The 22,103-nt window shown below is 30.9% G+C and overlaps 1 protein-coding gene across 4 annotated transcripts; it reads left to right on the forward strand.

The window, feature by feature from the left end:
- Nucleotides 1-414: 414 nt before the first annotated feature.
- Nucleotides 415-21,816, forward strand: Pfk (ATP-dependent 6-phosphofructokinase). Of its 4 annotated transcripts, none has more exons than XM_088238536.1 (15): nucleotides 415-562; nucleotides 636-943; nucleotides 5,252-5,456; nucleotides 7,006-7,160; nucleotides 7,968-8,076; nucleotides 10,434-10,622; nucleotides 11,295-11,438; nucleotides 11,542-11,667; nucleotides 11,744-11,907; nucleotides 12,367-12,508; nucleotides 13,198-13,380; nucleotides 15,432-15,501; nucleotides 17,348-17,572; nucleotides 19,305-19,527; nucleotides 20,321-21,816. In XM_088238536.1, exons 2-15 carry the CDS (start codon nucleotides 660-662, stop codon nucleotides 20,457-20,459), a joined length of 2,358 nt encoding a protein of 785 aa, XP_088094662.1. In that variant the 5' UTR covers nucleotides 415-562; nucleotides 636-659; the 3' UTR covers nucleotides 20,460-21,816. The 4 variants fall into 4 exon arrangements, with proteins under 4 accessions (XP_088094662.1, XP_088094665.1, XP_088094664.1 ...); XM_088238538.1 differs by lacking the exon at nucleotides 7,968-8,076 and adding an exon at nucleotides 8,746-8,854 and having other exon boundaries at nucleotides 422-562; XM_088238537.1 differs by lacking the exon at nucleotides 7,968-8,076 and adding an exon at nucleotides 9,488-9,596 and having other exon boundaries at nucleotides 422-562.
- The last annotated feature ends 287 nt before the right edge of the window (nucleotides 21,817-22,103 follow it).

The following is a 22,103-nucleotide window of genomic DNA, read 5'->3' on the forward strand; positions in this document are numbered from 1 at the left end:
ACTCTTTATACAAGCAATTAAATATGATATATTGTGCTTATGAGCCTCCCACCAGAGATACTAAATTTATAAAATGTATTATCTAAGTGTGTGGTTGCGGTTCTATGTGGTTATGTTTGACACAATGTTACAGACGTAACTATATTCTTCTCCTCTGTCTTTACCCCAAGCATTATAATATACAAGTATAGGGGAATATCAAAGAATATATTATTTCACTTAATAATCTAAAGTAGAGACATTTAGTTTAAAAAGGATCGAAAGAAAAATAAAAAACTCACCTTATATATATATTTTCAAAAATACTTATCCCATTCACATTATTTAGGTAGGTGCGAACCACAACAAAAGGGAAAAATTCGAAGCACAGAAATGAATATAACCTAGTCGTTCGTTTATTTAGCTGTCAAATTTACCCTTCAAAGCTTCATGGAGGTCACCTTGGCAAGTTCACCTCGCTCCTAGACCTGTCAAATACGAGGCCCGATTAAGTTTAATTGAGTGCAATTTTGGGAGCCAGATCGAAAAATTTATTTCACTAAGGAATTGAAATAAACCAAAGGTAATTATCGCCAGAAGTCTTACTTTTTATTTTAAAGATTATAAAAATATGCATTTATTCGTATGTTTTGCAGGTTTGTTTGAGCAATTCTATTAAGATGGATAACCCAGCTACGCAGAAATTTATCGAGCGTGGGGCTCATAAAGGGAAAGGCCTCGCTGTTTTCACCAGCGGAGGTGACTCTCAGGGTATGAATGCAGCCGTGAGGGCTGTAGTCCGCATGGGTCTGTACTTGGGGTGCAAAGTTTACTTCATTAGGGAAGGTTACCAGGGAATGGTGGACGGCGGTGATAATATAGAAGAAGCCAACTGGTCCTCTGTCAGCTCCATCATCCACAAAGGAGGCACAGTAATTGGATCCGCTCGTTGTTCTGAATTTAGGTTTGTATAACATTATTCTTCTGTCCATTTATCCTACATTGTGAATAGTATCACATTTCTTCATGGTAAATATTGGCTTGACTTTAAATTATCATGTTATTTTATTAACGGTATTTAGAAACACTCTTTCTCTTTTAATTTGAGCTGCTCTTCATTGACAACTAAGTTCACTTAATATTTCTTAAAATCTTAATTTAATATTTTGTTTTGTTTTAGTTGCAGTTCTTTATTTTTAAACATCAAAACCATATAATCTTTTATCTTTATTCGATACTATGTTCTTAGTCTGTTCTCATCATCATTATTCCCCTTTCCGCACCTAATGGTATGCGTTATATCTTTGATCTTCGCAAATTCGACCACATAACCGAATATCCCACGCAACTACACTGGCTCAGAATCAATAAATTGTACATGTATATAAAGTGTTAAATAAATCAATTATAAGCGCTACAATTTATTTTTGCTGCTTTTTAATGCAAATTAGTGATTTTTATTATTGACTGAAAAACATTGTAGTAGATTATTAATATCAAAATGCTCTATTTAATAATTAATACAGTCGAACTTGGTTATTACGAGGAAGATGGGACCGACTGAATTTGCTTGTTATAAGCATTACTCGTTATACCGGAGAAAGGTTTTTTAAATCCAATTGCCATTGCATATTGTCACTATTGAAAATCATGATTAATGCTTACAAACATACCACTTTCTGAATTTCAAATTCTGATAAATAAACATTTGTATTTTTTCACAATGTTATAAGGATAGAGAAAACTTTTTACACACTTCAACATATTTCGCGCCACGTTCTATTTTATAAATAATTGCCACTTTTTCGCAAATTGAAACACTTCTGCTTGTTAGTAGTCATGTTTACAATTTAAGGGTTAAGTTTTAACTTATCTGACATCACCCACTCGTAATGTTCATTATGCATTGACCATAGAATATTTAAATAAAGACATTGTAAAAACCCCAGAAACAAGGATACAAAAGAATGTGTAATTTATAATGAGGTGCCGGGCCTGCGCTTACTAAGTTGATAAAGCTTGGATTTTTTATACGCAATTTCAACCACATGTGTGATACTTTGTCAATGTTGTCGGTGAAACCGATAACCGTAAACCGATTCTAACGCCCAGCAGCATCGATAATAAGTTAGTCCCCCATTTTGATTTTATTACTTAGGTTCTTATTTCGAAAATGATGTTTTTGAACAATTGAAGAGTTTTTACTCAATTGTTGACAATATTTTTGTTCAGTATGTTTGAGAAGAAGCTCTTTATAAAAGTGAAATGTATGGAGAAAACCACAAACTAAAATGTCAACTGATGTTTCCTCATTATATCCGAGATCTCACTATTTCCGTGATCGTTATGACCAAGTTCGACTCTATTATTATTTTTAATGCTCAAGAATAAAAGATTATTATTTTTTTTTAAAAATCAGTTCACATAATAAAATCTTCAAAGGTTTCTGAAATATCAGAATGAAGAGGTGTTTTTATAACAAAGAAAGTAGACTTTATAGTTATTATTGTTCTTTGGACATGATATTACTTAAATAGTATTGTTGGTGACTAAAGACTTATTGAGGACTGGCTTTCACCTAAGAAAAATGATATTTTGTTTAATGTACAAGTCTAAATTTGTTGCAACAGAGAGGGAAAACATTTTTAAGAGTATGGAAGTTAAGGCATTTACAGGGCTTATGACTTGTCATTGGTGTTCTACTTTTTGGGATATATATATAAGTAAATCAGGGGCGTGCGGAGCGGTTTTTGATTAGGGAAGCAGTTACTTGGTACTAGGTACATAGGTAAAATATGTGCCTGCTACTAACACACTAATTCCAATGAAGTGCTTTGAAATAAACTAAAAAGCAATGTTTTGACATAATTTCAGCAGAAAATAGTTACATTTCACAGTATAATATTTAAGTGCTAAATTTGTTGTAAAAAAATCGCAATATATGAAAAATAAACATCCCTTGGTTTTTTTAGAATTGCTTCTATAGAGCTACCAAAGACCTCAGTTTGCGCGTGCGCGGACTTGTAGATTTAGTACCGGGCGACTGCCTTATAGGAACCAACAGACTTACACCGTTCTTCATTTCAGAATTAGACGGAGCGCAGTGAATTTTACTCTTGCTAGCGCATAACTGTGCAGGCGAAAGATTGTGTGTGGGCTTGTTGCAATTTTTTAGAAGTTTTTTATGCATGAACATCAAACCCATCTCAGATAGCTACGACTAACAACTAATTTAAAAATAATTTTGGAGTTACTAAAATGATTAGTTAACTTGCAGCTGATTTTATTATAAAAAAAAAATAGGTACTGATGGTTTAGAAGTCAAATTTCTAAAGAAGCATTGGTTCCATCCAATCTATGGACGGACTGCGCATGAAGTATATATAGGTCAGAGTTTTCACTGCTACTTAATGAAGAGGTTAAGTAATGATATCAAATATTTCATCCAGTTGAACTCGTTGAAATTGAAATTAATTTGTGGTTCATTACTGCTGACATTCAAGTTTTTCTTAATTCAAAAATCTTTGTTGTTTTACAAAAACAATATAAGTTATTGAATCGCGTAGTAATTTTAAAGAATTTTTATTTTACATTTCTGCGTGTGAAATAATCTCGGGTAAAAATCCTGTTGAAGGAAATCAGGTGGAAATAAGTCCGCCTAGTAGCGTAGTGGTTGGTGCATTCGCCAGCCATACTAGGGGTCCCGGGTTTGATCCTGGCAGGGTGGATGTAAAATATTGCTATTAATGGATGTTCTACAATACAATATTTCACCGTTCCTGGACTGGTATCTGAAGCGTAAGACTGGAGGACGTTACCTTCTATGTAGTAAAAGTGATCCAGATATTTTTTTAGTTGGAGTTCCAATGAGAAATTTCAGCCCTAAGGGAAATTGAAAACCAAAAATGTTTTCTTATGCGCGGTAAAAATTAGAGCATTAAATTACACGGCAAAGTTTCTTAAAAATGTAGGAAAAAAATATTGTAATAAAAACAAACTACTTTGAACAACGTCAGTAGCTCATATAATCAACCAATGATAAGAGAGTTGTGGAAGAATTTCGGTTTACTTACCGTCGACGGACCAATTGGCAGAAATGACCTTAAAAAAGCGGAAGAGAACTTGAGACGTCACACGCGGAGTTATTTCAGAAATACAAAATTTTAAAAAATCGTAGCACTGATAATATATTGTGAGTATACTGGCAAAAAACTTTAACTCTTAAATCCCTGTTTCGAGAATTTAAACATTTAAGTTTTATTCCAATTTTACTCTTTTATATCTTATTTAAATATAGTGCTCATTTAGAACATGTTTTTAATTTTTTAATTTCTTAATTTTATGTTAAGTAAATATTAAGTTATTTAAAGCTCTAAGCCTGAATAAAATACCCGGTATAAGACTTAACCTTAAACTTATTTTTAAAGCTACAGATATATGAAATTTAATATGACTTAACGTGTTTTGCCAGTTTGTAGAGCGTTAAAAACTTTACAAAACTGCATCATCAAGTCAAATTCGCATATTTTCGAGTTAACGTTTTTGCCAGTATAACCACGATATTATGATACATAAAAATTAAAAAAAATAGTTTGGCTTAGTTTAATAGTCTAACAAATAAACAGTATAAAAAATCACTGAACTTCCTCATTCAGTGCTCTATGCACCACTGGGTGTGAATGAGGAAATGATAATGCATTTACAGGACTTAAGATTTTTCATTGATTAAGTTTAATATACCCATACCTTGAGTCATTGCAGCCTGCCATTATCTCTGTTCTGCCACTAGGAATTTTTAGAAATTCATGATGTCGGCCCTGAGAATATTTATTCAGTACAAACAGCTCAGAATATTCCAAGAGGTACAGTCGACAATATTGTTGAGGATCTGGAAGCCTGGAGTCAATTAATGAAGAATTAAATACTTCAATTCATTTAAGCTTTCAACTCTTATTTCACAAAAGCTAGCAAATAGAAGAGTTGAGGAAATTTGGATGATAAAACATAGGTAGAATAGTGTTACACAGTGTGTAAAGTGGATACTTAAATCAACCAATGGTCATAAACCTTGTAAATGACTAGACTTCCATATTCCCTTCTCAAAAATGTTTTCCCTCTCTGTTGAAATAAATTTAGATCATTATAACTCCCTAGGGAGTGAAATCCAGTCTGTCTACAAACATTCGGACACACTAAAAACATTTTTGGTTTACTTCAATTCAGGTTATTTGCACCAGAACAGAAAATAAATATGTGTTCCATTTTAATATAGGGAGAGGCCTGGTCGCCTACAAGCAGCTTACAATCTTGTTTCTCGTGGAATCTCCAACTTGGTGGTCATTGGTGGTGATGGTTCCCTTACCGGAGCTGACCTGTTCAGGCAAGAATGGAGCAACCTGCTGGAAGAGTTGGTCAAGAACAATAAGATTACGCAAGATCAGTATGACAAATGCAAGTTCTTGCACATTGCTGGAATGGTATGTACATTTTTAAATAATAAACAGCACTAAGCTGACTATCCTAGAATAAAACTTATTAAAAAGTTTAAAAAAAATCATTTTAAAATGGAATCATTAAAATCACAATGAGGAAGTACAAGGATTTCTTTATATTTTTTTATAGACTATTAAACTGAACAAAAAAGTTTTTTTTTGTGTTATCGTTGTGATTTTAAAGTTTTTTTTTTTTTTTAATTACTCGTCATCGGAGAGTCGTCGTCGGTGAGTCATTGTCGGTGAGTCATTGTCGGTGAGTCGTCATCAGTGAGTCGTGTTGTCATTTAAAAGTAGAACCCCGTAGCTGTCAAAACTAAAACATTGAAAAAAATGGCTACCCGGAATCCGGAAATCTATCACAACACATAACAATGCTACAATTGATTGGCCATTGTCTACAAAAACTTGTGTCGTTTCAAAATAGTAGTTCATTTACTATAAATTTTTTCATGCATTTATGAAAAATTTCACCGCACAATAAATGCTCTAATTTTATCTTTTAAATGCTCTAATTTCCCGTAGCACTAAACTTCCTCATTGGTATTTCAGTCATTTGACAAATTTGTTAAAATTATTAAAATGTTACTTAATTGTCATGTTTGTATATATTATATTCCTATATTCCTGTTTGTATATTGTTAGTCTACGATCGACTTATTCTCTTCAAAAAGTTTTTTTGAGAAAAGAAGACTAATTACTTTGAATCAGGTTGCAGTCCTGTGGCTAGTGTCGCGGACTCACGGATCAGAGGTCCGAGGTTCGCACCCCGCTCTACCACAACTTGGTTTCCATTTTCTAATAGTGAGTTATTTACAACTCGTTGAAAATGGCCCCCAAAATTGAAATATTTGGGTAAATCATAAGAACGCAATTATTTATTTTTTAAAAAGAAAAAAAAAAACTTTTAATGCAAATTCATGTTTTTTAACAGTAGTTATAAAAAAACTATTTTGAACATGTTATGTAGTTATTTTCAATGAATGAATTAATTAATTTATACATTTTATCATACCGAGGCTATACCGACCAGAATGCATTAAGCCAACAGTCTTTTTATATTTCAAATATTTATAAATATAGGTGCAAGATGTTGATTTCAAATTTTATGCTATGCCAAGAATAAAGATTACTCTTTCAAAGCTTCAAAAAAAAAAAAAGAAATTGTGGGAGAAATAATGCGTTGAAAGAATGAAAAAGCTTTAAATGCGATTATCTCGGAACTTGTTTTAATGACTTAATGCATTCTGTAAGTAAAGCCTCGACATATAAATTTTGTTGTTAAAAACTTTAAGCTAGTAATTTATTGAATTATTGATGACTTTTTCCCTCGTCGTCGATTTGTTGAAATTAAGTATGAAGTCACAGGATTGATTCCTGACATTGTCAACAGGAAAAACTAGTTTGAAGTGATTTTTTCACTGTGGTGTTGTCCTGAACCCATATTTGAAATCTTTTCTCAACGTGAATGAGCAATTAAGTGCAGACACGGAAAAGCTTTATATTTAAAAATTACTTTTATTGTCTTATGCAGGTTGGATCCATCGACAATGATTTTTGCGGTACTGACATGACTATCGGAACTGATTCAGCTCTTCATAGGATCATTGAAGCCATTGATGCTATAGTTAGTACTGCATACTCTCACCAGAGGACATTCATTATGGAGGTTATGGGAAGACATTGTGGGTGAGAATTCATACTTTTATATACACAGATTCTCCTGAGTGATCGTTGTCATATTTTGATTAGAAAATTTCAAAACATAACTCTGATAGAATCTCTTGGTATTGGTGACTTACATAGTTTTAATTGTGGTGATCTCTGCATAACACACTGTTTCATAGACCAACATAAAATAATGTTTAGCTTTTATCAGGTTTTAAAATTTAAGTTAAGAAATTTTCACAGATGTAATCATTATTTAGATTTATTGAAATGCTGAAAATAATGAAATCCATCGTGTAACAAAATGTGTACATAATATTGTTGAGTTTTGTTTCCACTATTCTAAATCAGACTATTCAGATCATACCAACTTCTTATTAAATCAATGTTTTGTTGAAAATATCTGAATTTAAAATATGTAAAGTGTTACCTTATGCTGTGAATTATTTTGGACCCAAGGTTTTTAAAATGTTTTTTCCTTTCTTTTCGATCAACAATTTTATGAAACTTCACATTAAGAAACTTAATTTTAACAGATTGTGGTTATCTTTGATTACATCTTATTCAGTAGGTTATTTTTAGGTTTTATTTGTAGTGATAAATTAACTGTTTATATTTTTTCTTTAATCTCACTTTTCTGTAAATAATTTATACAACTGAATAATAACGAATAAAATGATCTGACTGAAATAAATAAACCAAAAGTCATTTAGTATTTTATATTGCTTTAAATGCATATACAATTTCTTCGCTTAGGAATATTATCAAATATTAATTGTCTTAATTTGTTTTTTGTAATTCAGTTGAGTAATAATTACCATTTACCAGGTACCTAGCACTTGTGACTGCCCTTTCTTCAGAAGCTGACTTTGTATTTGTCCCAGAATCTCCGCCGCCAGTAGATTGGCCAGTTAAACTATGCGATAAACTATTACAGGCAAGGAACTATAGCGGATTACAGTATTATTGGGATATTATGCACTCTATAGCTCGGATCTTTACCCATCCCTCTAAATTAACATTTGTGTTTTCCTGATATATACTATTTAATATTTTCCTTTAAATAACTGCAATATATTTATTATTTTTGTTTGTGGTTACTTGAATTTACGAGGAAATTTCGAGAGATAAGTGTTATGTCTTGCAGTTTCATTATTCCATTTGTTAACACGCATTTGTGGAAATAGTCAATTGATAGACATTTAGAATATGTAATACCATTTAATATTTGTTATTTATTGACTTCAATCACTCTTATGAATGTGTTTATGACTATGGGACTCAGTGGCAGATTCGCTGCAGCTTTATCACTAACTTAGTTATTTATAAAATAATACATTATAAATATTGCCCCTTTCTACTTGAATCTGTCTCTGAATCTATTGTGGCGTTTCTTTCTAAAAGGTAGCGATAGTATGCAATAAGCACATTGATAAGAGTTTAATTTTGTGTGTTATTTTCTTAACATGAATCCTTGTTGTTTCCTTTTCATATCACTGCCAAATGTCAATAAATAAAAGAGTATTAAGTTGGTTCTTGCATGATAGTGTAATGCAACGCCTGGAATAATGTCACAGCAATGATGTTGAGTGTGTGTGTGCGTCAGATTTCTGGCAGTTTCGGCAGCTCTATGCACCGAGGCGGACTTCCTTTTCATTCCCGAGGAGCCCGCTGATGAAGACTGGCCCAACATGCTATGTGCCAGGATCTCGCAGGCAAGACATCCTTATATTGAAGGGGATGGGTTGTAACAATTGTCTGTACACACATGGTCCACACACATTTTATGAATAGCTGCCTTCAATCAGCTCGCATTTGGTTTGAAATCACTCCCTTGTATTTATCAAAATAAAACAATTTTCATGTGTACATTTTGGGTCTTCAATGTTAAATTGAGTTTTTTTGTAAATTGTATACCACTTATTCAACTAAAACTTAAAAAAAAAAACATTGTTATAATTTTTATATATTTCAGCCTCTACTTGTTTATTATTACATATCTATTTATCCATTTCATGTATTTTATTAGTATATGTATAATACTATTATGCAAAGCCGTAATCTAGCAAATAGCATGATAACCAGGATATAGGTAAATGTATCCTCATTTATTTCCTATTTTTCAATATATATGAAAACACAAAATAAAATTCTAAAAATAAGGAGCTGATGAGGTTTCATTTGCTTATTAATTACTATAGCTCCATATCTAACAATTAACAACCTTTGGTGAGGGAAGTACAGCTGAAATGCGCGGAATCAACGAATACAATACATTTATAAATTTTGTTGTTTTTTTTGGCTTAATTTGGGGGATAGGTACATGATTTGATAGTGGGTTTTTGCAGTTATCTGGCTATAGTAGCTGCATTGGCCAGTGAAGCTGATTATGTTTTCATTCCGGAAGATCCGGCGCCTCAAAACTGGGAAGAAAAACTTTGCAAAAAACTAGTGCAGGTAGGCGTTACGTTCACAAATGTCTGCCCACAATAACAGCTATTCATCACAAATCATTTCATCATATGCCTTTAGTAGCCCGTTTTGCTGTTTTGGCTGCACTCCCTGCTTTTGGTGAATGTGTAAATATATTTCTAGTTTGACCTGATCCCTTAAACCATCTGAATGAAATAAAAAAAAACATGTTCTTTTTTCAAAATGATGTACCCTATACATGGGAACAGATACAGTGACTGTTTTTATTCATTTTAATCAGTTGGTTATTTTATTTTCATTCCACAACATACTTCCACCTCTTGAGAATGATTTATTTTTATTTTAATAAAACATTTGCACATTTTAGGATGTATCAATATTTTAGAACAAAATGATTCCTGACAGTGGATGATTCTTACCGTGATATTTGTCGTATCACATTTAACGCAACATTGAAATATGTACTTACACATACTTGAAAGTAGGTATCATTATTATGCGCCCTAAAAAATTGTATTTTTAATATTTACTAAAGCTAAATGTATGTATTTAACAAAATTTAATGATTAATAATTTACTGCCTTCAAATGATTACAGCACTCTAAAATTACATCATTAGTTTTAAACACTAATTAGTGATTAATTTTTTTACTAATTAATTTTAATTGGCTCGTTTCTTTATGTGCATAAATCATTTAACAAGTAATGATGGCAAAAAATCATAAAAAAATCAATTTTAAAATATGTATTTGAACAGATTTCATTGTACATAAATATACACACATAAATTAAAAAATACGTATGTTGATGTAGATATAGTTGTATGTTAATTCTAATAGTATTATAAATATGTTTCATTAGGAGCGTGCCGCTGGTCAGAGATTGAACATTATAATTGTATCGGAGGGAGCAATTGATCGAGAGGGAAAACCCATCACAGCAGAGGCTGTCAAGAATGTGGTGGTGGCTAAACTCAACCAAGATACTCGTATTACCGTCTTGGGACACGTACAGAGAGGAGGATCTCCTTCTGCATTTGATAGACTTCTTGTAAGCCTTGAATCCTTTTATGAACCCTTTTATAGTATTTATTATATTTTCTTTTTTAATATATGTACTTAATTTTTCTACAGTTTGAATATATTGTTACAATCAATTCGTAAGTTTACTTATGATATTCAAATTTGCAGTGCCTTTCCAAAAAAGAGAAAAACTCATGGGCTTGGAAAGGGATATATCACTTCAAATTTTATTGCAATGAAAAATACATCAAAATAGTATACAATAATAAGAAACTTGTAATAACCTGTTATTCATAAAAATGTTTTTTAATTAATTATATTTGAAGACAAATAATAACTCGTTTTGACACTTCAACTACCTCGAAAATATGGTGTAGAATAAATGAAAAATTATCTGTTATGAATATTGGAAATATAGGTACTACTTTCAACAATATTTTGAGTATGTCTAAATCTTTGTAAAGTACTGGATTTAACCCTCTAGGGAGTTGCAAGATTTTATAAACTTCTTTCCTATTAAGCACCAGCGCTATATTATGCCACAAGGGGAGTAAAAATGGGCTGTGAGTGGATCCAGCATGTAAACATAATAAACAGGATGTGGGCGAAAATTTACATAGACCTTAAGAGAAAGAAATAAACATTTACATTTTTTTTTTTAATTTGCTATCTATGTAATGAAATATTGCTGGTTTTTCAGGGTTGCCGTATGGGTGCTGAGGCTGTGATGGCCCTAATGGAGGCTACTCCTGATACAGAGCCATGTGTTGTCAGTTTGGATGGAAACCAAGCTGTAAGACTACCACTGATGGAGTGTGTGCGACGTACTAAAGCTGTTGCACAGGTAAACATCTTATAAACTAGGAAACACTTTAGAAAAATAAGTAAAATTTGATTGAAAAAGACAAAGGAGAAATTATGCACTATAAAAAATATTTTTTTTGTAGGCTATGGCAGATAAAAACTGGGATCTGGCCGTTCAACTGAGAGGACGTAGTTTTGTGCGCAACTTGGAAACATACAAGATGTTGACACGCTTGAAGCCTCCTAAGCCACTCCCCAACAAGGGAAATGTATGCAGAAATTGATTTAACACGTTGTGTATTTTTTGATCTGTGCAGTAGTTGACGGTTATCATCTATGTTTCAGATCAGCTACAATTTGGCTGTGATTCATATCGGAGCTCCTGCATGTGGAATGAATGCCGCTGTCAGGTCTTTTGTCCGTAATAGTATTTACCGCGGTGATGTGGTTTATGCTGTACACGATGGTGTTGAAGGACTAATTGCTGGAAACCTTAAACATCTTGATTGGTAATCTACTTACACATTTGTAATTATGAAATTATTTGTTTTCTTTTATTATGTTTGATCATGTTTTTTATTTTGTAACAAATCGGCACATTTACACTGTCTGCATTTTTTATATTCAACATCAACTCTTAAATAATGACTCTGCTATAATATGCATTTTTAATACTTGAATTTTAAATATTTATTTTCAATATAATTTCCTTTTTAAGCATTTTATAACTCACTAGATAAACACATATTTTTTTTGCATTTTTGTGCTATTATATTCACACAATTATTTTTGTTTTCTGTTGAAATCAAAATTAAAAACAGAACTTGGCTGTGGATAATCATACAAAGTTCATATTTGTGCCATAATTTGCTGTAACTTTTCTGTTTCAAAAGGTATATTTTCACTCCTCCAGTGTAAAAAGCAAAGCATTTATAAATGTGTTTTTATAAGATAATCACTCTTTATAGGTCTGATGTGACAGGATGGGTAGCTCAAGGTGGAGCCTACTTGGGAACAAAGCGTACTCTCCCCGGTAGCAAGCTTCCGGAAATTGCCGCTCGTTTAAAGGAGTTTAATATTCAGGGCATGTTGATCATCGGAGGATTTGAGGTTTGAAGAAGTCTTTTGATACCGATACTAAGATTTCAATATTCTTTAATGTGGAGTTATTTGAAAGAGTCTGGTTGTGGTTCAGTAGTAGTGTCGTGAGAGTTATATCTATAGTTCTCGATTTTTATTTTTAGCACACCTATTATTCACAACCGTGTAGTTTAAAATGGTTCTAAAATTGAACAATTTGTGGAATCAAAAATGGAAATGTTTATTAAGTAAAAAAAAGAAATATAAACATTCAAGGTGATATTGCTTCATGGTTTATAATTTGGATTTATAAATGTTAATTTATGTTGCCAAATAAATGAATAGAATAAGAAGTCTTATACCCGTATGCAGAGACAAACCTTAAGGTGAGGGAGTACATTCTATTGTCTTCACATTCGGGTTATTCTCAGCATTTAAAATTAGAATGTACTTTACTCACCTTAAGTTTTGTCTCTGCATACGGGTATAAGTCTAAGGATAAGAAATTTTATATTATTTATATGTTTAAAAGTTTTAGAATAACATAAATAGTTACAGTGTGGATTATTATTTAGATTTTCTAACACAAGTATTATTAGCCAAGAAAAGAAATAGCTTATGGTACCATGACAACATGTAATACTGTTTTTACATAATTTGTGATGCTTTTTTAATTCCCTTTAATTTATAAATGTGATTTAATATGGTTCTCTTTATAGGGGTATCAAGCTGGACTGCAGTTTTATGAAGCAAGGGCTAAATATCCGGAGTTCTGTATTCCGATTGTGATGATACCTTCTACAATCAGTAACAATATTCCCGGAACTGAATTCTCTCTAGGAGCCGATACAGCTCTCAATGAAATCACTGAAATCTGTGACCGCATCCGCCAGTCTGCTCAAGTAAAGTGTTTTATACATTAATGTACAATAAAATAAATATCTTGGTTTTTGGGAGCTTTGGGATCAGAGAATTAAAAACACTTTTTAAATTGTTATAAATCACTAAAAAAAATACATAATATATAATATTACTAAATTCAATTAATGATTTTGCAGTAAAATATTTATATTACTGATAAAATTAAGAATATCCAATGAGAAACATTAATGTACGAGTATTATCAAAATATTTTAGGTATGTCCAAATCTTTAAAGTCGAATTCTGGATTTTTTCATGTTGGGATTTATATCAATATTAGATATTTTTTCAACATAGATGAAGCTGTTGAGAATATGGAAGTCTAGGCATTAACATTGTGTAACATTCACCGTTCTGCCTATTGGCAGTTGACTTCTATATTTACGTATGACATTTTTCAATTCTCTATAATAAAAATATAGAGAATTGAAAAATGTGGTTTCAATAAGAAAGGTTAATAAAAAATTGAGAGTTAAAACTCTCGCCATTTTCTAGCTTGAAAACAAATTCAATATATTTCTAGTCTATAAAAAAAAAACCTTTCCCTTTTCAGCAATAGATGTTGCTAGTTTTCTTCAGAATTTCATTCTCCATAGTGGGTCAACATGCATGCGAAATTATTCAAACCAGTCACATATAAAGAATATAAAATTAATATGAAAGTCAACTACCTAAAGGCAGAATGTGAATGTTGCACTATGCAAAGTGATCACTTAACCCAGCCAATGATAGATCATAAGCTCTATAAATGCCTAGATTTACATATTCTCAGCAGTTTCATCTCTGTTGTATTTATTATCATTGATGTAAAATATACTATTTTTATTTTATTTTATTATATCGTCAGCCTAACTTGTAAAAGTCGTAAGTCAAGAAATGATCAAAATGATATTGTGGCATTTTCTGTTTGGACTTCAAATGATCTATGTGTGTAAAACTTGTATATTTGTACAATGTTCCATTATAAAAACAAGACTTCGCTACCATTCGCTACTGAAGTAAAATCTATTTTTACTCTCCCCTGAACCAAAGTAGATTTGGGACTTACGAGTTTTACAAGTTGGCCGAATGTATGTCTTGTCAAGCTTAGGTACATTAATTATTTACATCTATAAATACATTTACTAACCTCTAAAAATATTTCTATGTATATGCTTGAAATGCCGTGGTATAAATTCATACATATTGTTAATATCCCTTTAGTATAAAATAATGTTGTATATTTCATAGAAGGCATTAATTTATTAAGTTTATGAAAAGTTACAACATAAATATTTCGACACGTACTTACCTAATTTACCAAAATAATTTATCAATAATAATTTCGGTAATTAGATGGCAGAAGGGACCATCTGTAATTTTCAAAAATGTTCAGGAAAGCTGAAATACATTTCATAGAAGGCATTAATTTATTAAGTTTATGAAAAGTTACAACATAAATATTTCGACACGTACTTACCTAATTTACCAAAATAATTTATCAATAATAATTTCGGTAATCAGATGGCAGAAGGGACCATCTGTAATTTTCAAAAATGTTCAGGAAAGCTGAAATACGTCTCAATTTCAAGACTTTAATCCACAAACTAAAATATTTCAGTGTTGCTTTTCAATAATAAATTACCATTCTAAATGACGCTGATTTAAAAAAAAAAACTGCGTGTATTTACTGAAATATTAATTAAAACTTTTGAAAACTAAAACATAGACAAAAATACAGATGGTCCCTTCTGCCATCTGACTACCGATTTATTCAACTTGTTTCTTTATAATTTAACGTTTATAAATATTATCTATTCTTGAAATAAAATACCTCTTATTTTGCTGTCTACTTATATCAAACTTATTAATCCCGAACATTGTTTGCATAAAAAAATTAAAACATAGTTTTAAAAAAAAATTATGTTTTTCAAAATCATTTTATTGAAAAATGAACCTCAATTTTTGTACTGTGATATTTTTATGAAATTTTTATGTTTTAACTTAATATGTAGTTATGTAGGTGAAAAGTGTAAACATTTGTTTTTCTTAGGGTACAAAACGCCGTGTATTTATCATTGAAACTATGGGCGGCTACTGTGGTTATTTGGCTACTGTGGCTGGTAAGCTATTATTTAATTATCCTTTTGAATTCACTACGCATACATTTATATCATTAGTAATTCTCCTATATTCTTTAGTATTTTCTGTATTCGTTGTTACTTCCACTGCCGGCACTGGCACATTGGATGACACAAACATACAACGTGGGACAAGTTTCTTGTTAAATCCAGTGCTACTGAATCATTGGCAAAACGGAGCCCATGATGGAATTGTAATTACTATTGGCTGTTATGTTTTAATTGACAGCAACTCTTATTCTTAACATCAACCTTCCTTTTCTTCCACTTCTAACACTATCTTTAAAGTTTTAGCAACTTTTTTTTCATTTTTGTACTATTTTTAAAAGTTGAAAACAAATTGATCAAATTTCAGTTATTTTTTGTGGGAAAAAATGTTTCTATCTTCGGCATATTCTATATTCGTTAGACCCCAGGAACAGATTGATCACAAATATAGAGGTTGCACTATATAAGCGTGTATGCTATACATCATAATATGAAGAAGTATATATTAAAAAGTCTTTTCTGACTTGAGTCTTGTATCTTGTCTTAAAATTCATTATATTTGTACACATTTAAAAAAACTTTTGATGTACTATAATATGTAGGTATATATGACATCTATTTGTACCAATTGTACACAGATTGTCAATATGTTCTCAATAATTACAGAAATTCAAAGACTTAACAATCAAACTTACAAAGTTTTGACCAACTAATGGAAAATTTCTAGTCCAAATACGTATGTACGTAGTTGGTTATGAATAAAACATGATAAAACTATAGGCTGTCAAATTGATCAAATTATGTAATCATCAAATTATCTTTACCTTAGGGTATTAAATTATAACTGGAAATCTATCACAACACTCTATTATTGGTTGATTTAGAAGAACTTGTGACATCATTTAAAGTAGTTCATTTTTATTAATTTTTTCATACATTTTAGAGAAACTTTGCCGTATAATTAAATGCTCTAATTTTTCCGCATGTAAGAAAACATTTTTATATTAAATTTTCTACTATTTAGTATTTTATTTATCAAAATGTTCTAGATAATAATGTGGGGTAACTTCGAAATCAGCATTTATGAGTTACCCACTAAAACACATTTTTTTATCCTCTATAAATGCTACAAATAGAGGAGTCATGCATTCGAATCGTCGTAATATGATTTTAATGAATGAATCTTTAGTGAAATTTAATTTTAACTTGCCTATTTGTAGCATTCATGAAGGAAGATAAAAATATGTGTTTTTAATGGGTAACTCAAAAATGCTAATTTTGAAATTACCTATTTGTAGTAATTACCCCCAATATGCTTTTAAAAAATATACAACTATATCAAATTATTGCACTTTCTGAAAATTCACACATGAAAATCATGCTGATTATGCACTAACATCTACATATGTGGCTTTTATGTTTGAATGACTGCTGTTCCATACATATTTTGTGCAAGTATTAAACAATGCTACCATACTTTACTGTAGTGTAAATAAAAAAATAATACATAAGTCAAATGCACTTTCAAGCCTAGTAATCAAATCAAAATTAGCACTTTGTATATTGCTAGCATATTTTAAATATTATTCTGCTTGTTTTGTTATGGATTTTATAACTTTTGATATAAATAGTTGGTATTGAGTATGTATATTTTCTATCAATTAAATGACTAAATGAAAAAGATTTGAAAGTAGAGTTGCCTTGAATGCAAGCAAACTTTATAAGTATGAGAATATTAATCTGATATTGTACTAATTAAAGTTTTATTTGAAAGTTGAATTAATGGATAAATAATAAATTGATTTTAGTCATAAAACTAGTGATATTCTTCCAAATTCAGGTCTAGCAGGAGGAGCAGATGCAGCGTACATTTATGAAGAGAAGATTTCCATTAAGGATCTGCAGCAAGACGTTTATCATATGGCGGCCAAGATGGCTGAAGGCGTGCAGAGGGGATTGTTGTTGAGAAATGAGAAAGCTTCAGATAATTACAACACTGATTTCATTTACCGTTTATATTCAGAAGAAGGAAAAGGTCTTTTCTCAGCAAGGATGAACGTATTAGGCAAGTAATCGAAAGTGTAATACATAGATCTTAATGGTCATTTTTTTTAAAAGAGAATTAAATGATTACTGAAATCAGCCAATAACATATGAAGGATACATGGCTATGACGGACTCTTTACATTTTTTCAATTTTCAAAATATTAATATAGATAGATAAAATAGAATATTATTTTCGATGATTGTATCTAAAAATATGTAATACACTAATTAAAAAGCCAGTGTCCCACTTATAAGGTTTTTAGGAGTCTTTTTGCTTTCCTGTTTATGAGCCCGCTTTTACCATGTATCCTTTATATGTATATACTAATAATAAAATATTTTCCTCCCAACTTTTTTTCATCTCTTATATTATATAAATAAATAAACGCTTAAATAAGAATAGTAAACAAAAATTTGAACTTATTCAAAATATTGTTAAAATTGAAAATAGAAACTCAAGTGTTTGTACCATAATAGACATAGTAATAAAAAATGAACATACCTGTAATATATTGATACTATCAAGTGCGGGATAAAATGTCAATTTTGGTTTTTATACTACTAATGAATAAAATGCTATCTGGTGACGCAAGAGAGAGGCATAAAGTATTATCTTCGACAGATAAAGAGAGCACATGAACCAATCCAAGATGGTACAGTAAAGTCAGCCAACGCACGTTACTAAGAAGAATTTCTTCCTTGTTCCACCAATAATATTCTGTGTTGAAAATGATGCTGTTGTTTTCTTCTTTCTGAATTTGGCTTTGTTTATCAGGACTGGATATCGGATGCGGTGATATTAATGCCATTGACGCTGTTTAGCTATAATTATATGAATACAGCGATAGACATTAATTGTTGTTCTAGAAAAAACAAATGTCAGTATACGAGACACGTTTCCGCCTCGTATAAAAAATTGTGAGACGGTATAATCTCAGCGAGGCGCTGATATTCCTACTGCGAGCTGAGGTAGGTATCGGTAGTCCGTAGGTATGAATATTTATTCAAAATACTGAAGGCTGACAGTGGCGACTGGCGGATTGTAAATCTGCTTCTGGGTTCGGCTGAGTTCAGGAGAGTTGCAGTGAAAATCTTTAGACAAAATGGCAGAGTAATCGGGCAGAGTAGAGTTAAACGAGAGTATTTACTGTTCAATCAATTTTTTATTTTTCACATGCGCACATATTTATACAACGTTAAAAAATCTTACCCTACAGTTTTACCAGGTATGAGAATCGTACCGGCTCCCCACTCTTTTCCATATTTTTTTATTTTTAAAAATGTTTTTTTTGTACTCCCAGGAGTTATAACAAATTCTTCCGAGTGGCCAACGTAAATAGGTGCCCGCTAGCTAGCGTAAAAGTCGCGATCTCCTCCACTGTTCCCCCATTGCACAACCGAGCACTATCTAGAGTGGACGTAGAAGGGCCACTAGCTTGATACGCTATGTTCTATGTGCGGCGGTGGCTGGTATAACTCGGAATTAGCCGCGTAGGTTCATACATATTTATTAACTATAGACAAGTAACAGATTTAATACACATTGATTTTATATTAACATACAATTTAGAGAGGATGGCATTCCACAGTGTTATTTTGAATGTATAATTTGGAAATTATTGTTATGAGGTAGGCACTGCTAGGCTGCTCAGGTTCCTACTTGTTAGGGTAAAGCTAACGACCAAAATAAACAAATTTCAGTAAAGATTTACGCTTGACCACTATCTATGTATGTTTTTCTGTATCTCCAGGACATATGCAACAAGGTGGATCTCCCACTCCGTTCGACCGCAACATGGCCACCAAGATGGCTGCCAAGTGCGTCCAGTGGCTGACTCAGACACTGGAGAGGTGCACCGATGCAAATGGTAAAATCAATGCTGTCGCTCCTGACACTGCCTGTCTGTTAGGAGTCGTTCGTCGTCAATACAATTTCACACCCATTGAAGACCTCAAATCTCAAACCAACTTTGAGTAAGTACTTTGCCCATTATGTATTTTCATAGATTATTTAATCATTTAGAGAACTTTAACAATGGCTTAACTGCTGTGAAAATAACTTTAATTTAGTTAAAACATTGAAGTTTGTAAGTGAAAATTCTTGATGGAAGTTCATTATAATTTATTATAGAAATGAAATATGAGTGATACTTTTAATCCACAAATTTGAAATATCCAGTGACCGGTTACATCGCTTTCGCAACATCTTTGAGACTGATATCTTTATTAAGAAATTCAATGTATTTATATAAAACAGAGGTAAGGATAGAGAATTCAAAATTATATGAGAGTAAATTAAATTAAACTATTTTTGTTTTAAGAATACAATTTTTAACTAACGTTTTAGCCTAAGTTTTACATTGTTTTGATAGCCTAGTTACATTGTACTGTACGTAATGTGCTGTTAAACCTAAGTATCAAATAAGAAAAGTGTACTGTATTTAATAAATATTTCATTTGTTTTAAAATTGATTTGACAACATGCACTTATTTTCACCCCTTTAAGTATTAATTCCTTAAGAAATGTGTATTTTTGTCACATAAAAAAACTAATTATTTCTTTCCGGGGCATATTTGGATTAACCGGACATTCAGATTACGCGTGTTCAAATTAGTGGGACTCTACTGTAATCTTATTTGTTTTCTGTGAAAGTAGATTATATGGACACATATTTATATTAGTTCTTAAGATATTATGAACTAAATTGATAAAGCATGAATAAATGAATGCATATTGTACATTTTCTTATTGAATGTTGTATTCTAGACAGCGTATTCCCAAACAGCAATGGTGGTTGAAGTTGCGTCCCTTGTTGCGTATTCTGGCTAAACACGACTCCACTTATGAAGAGGAGGGAATGTACATGACTGTGGAGCAAGGAATAGAATGCGGAGAATTAGTTTAAACTAAATCAAAAGATTGTGGAATATATTCACTACGTAATTGGAATCTTATACATGTATATCTGTGTTGTATTAAAAATTATAGCATTTTAGTCTAATGCAGAAATTGTTTTAGATGTAAAATTGGTTGGTTGAAATCTTTCAGATTTTCTCGAATCACATAAATAATATTTATATCACAATAAGCTTGTTACAATGGATGATATAATTGGGAATGTTTTTCTAGTTATTTTGTCATGACATGAAACTCTACTGTATTAGCAATGAACTAGTCTCTTAACGTATCAAATTGTTAAACAATTTTATTTTCATATTTATTTTACTTCTAGACTAGGTGTATTATTTATCAAACATTGTTAACACACAAAGGTAGAAAATTACATTTATGAAATTGATTATTTTATCTACCTCAATTGGGATGTTTTCATTCTAAGGCTTTGGGAAGTTTTGCCAAACACTTATTGGTAATTATTGTACCTAATGAAAAGGTGTAAGTATTCTTTTATGGGTAATAAAATATGCTCCTAAATGGCAAATAATAATAACATAACAATATTTAAACAAACACTGGGTTTCAGTTAAATTTGCAATCCTACAAAAACGTAAGGATGTTATAAATTCATTTCTATAGGTTTTTTCATATCATGCTGTAATGCCAACAGAATAAGGTGCTTTACACATTTGTATGTACATATTATGTCATAATTTCATGTGATTTTTCGTTACTATAGAATGTAAAAGTAATTTGTGGAAACTGAAATATAGTGTCATTATTATCATATTTTACTATTGCAATTAATACAGTTTATTTAACCTCATTCTTTGGTATCTAATAATTAAGTACTTGTATGATTCATTAAGTATTTTTTAAGTGATCTCACCTAAAAATTGTCCAAAGAATGTACACAATCCTCTTGTGTATTTACTTTTTATTTATCTTAATCATATTTCAAGCCAGTACGAATTATTAATGATAGTTACTATTACTGTAATTTGAAACAGGACAAATAAGAAATTAGTCAGAAGAGGAAAAATAATAACTTTTTGAAAACCATTCTTGCAAATGTTTAATATACCGAAAACTCTTTTTGCATTGTAAAAAAAGAACAATGATGGAAAAGAACAATGTTTAAAAATCTAAGATCAAAATAAACGAAATTGTTTACTATTTATTGTACCTTAATTTTATTAAAGAATAATTTTACAATCCCTACAATTCACCATCGCTATCAAACAATAGATTAACCTAAATAGGTTACGCAATGCTAATGCTAAACGTAAATGTGCACATTTAGTATGACATCACTTTAGATATCCAGAGTCTGTGTAATATTTTCATCCAAATAAAAAACAAACAAATAGTATAATTTATTCTATTATCAAACACATTGTTAAATTAATGTTCACAATTTGTTTTAAATTTATTTTTGTACCATGTTATTTTAAAACTGTAAAAAGAAGTTCCGGTGTATACATATTCATACACATACTAATAAGTAATGAATTTGATTACTGATTATGTGTATGTTTCACTAATTTATTTGAATGTTTCAAAAGTTTTAATAATTTATCAACTATTCTATTTCTAATTTATGAATATTTAAATAGTATATCTGATTATTATGTATTTTTATGAATTATATAAA

The sequence above is a fragment of the Micrasema longulum genome, unplaced genomic scaffold, assembly GCF_059751315.1.
Source record: "Micrasema longulum isolate JH-2025_06_02 unplaced genomic scaffold, ASM5975131v1 h1tg001914l, whole genome shotgun sequence".
Lineage (NCBI taxonomy): Eukaryota > Metazoa > Arthropoda > Insecta > Trichoptera > Brachycentridae > Micrasema > Micrasema longulum.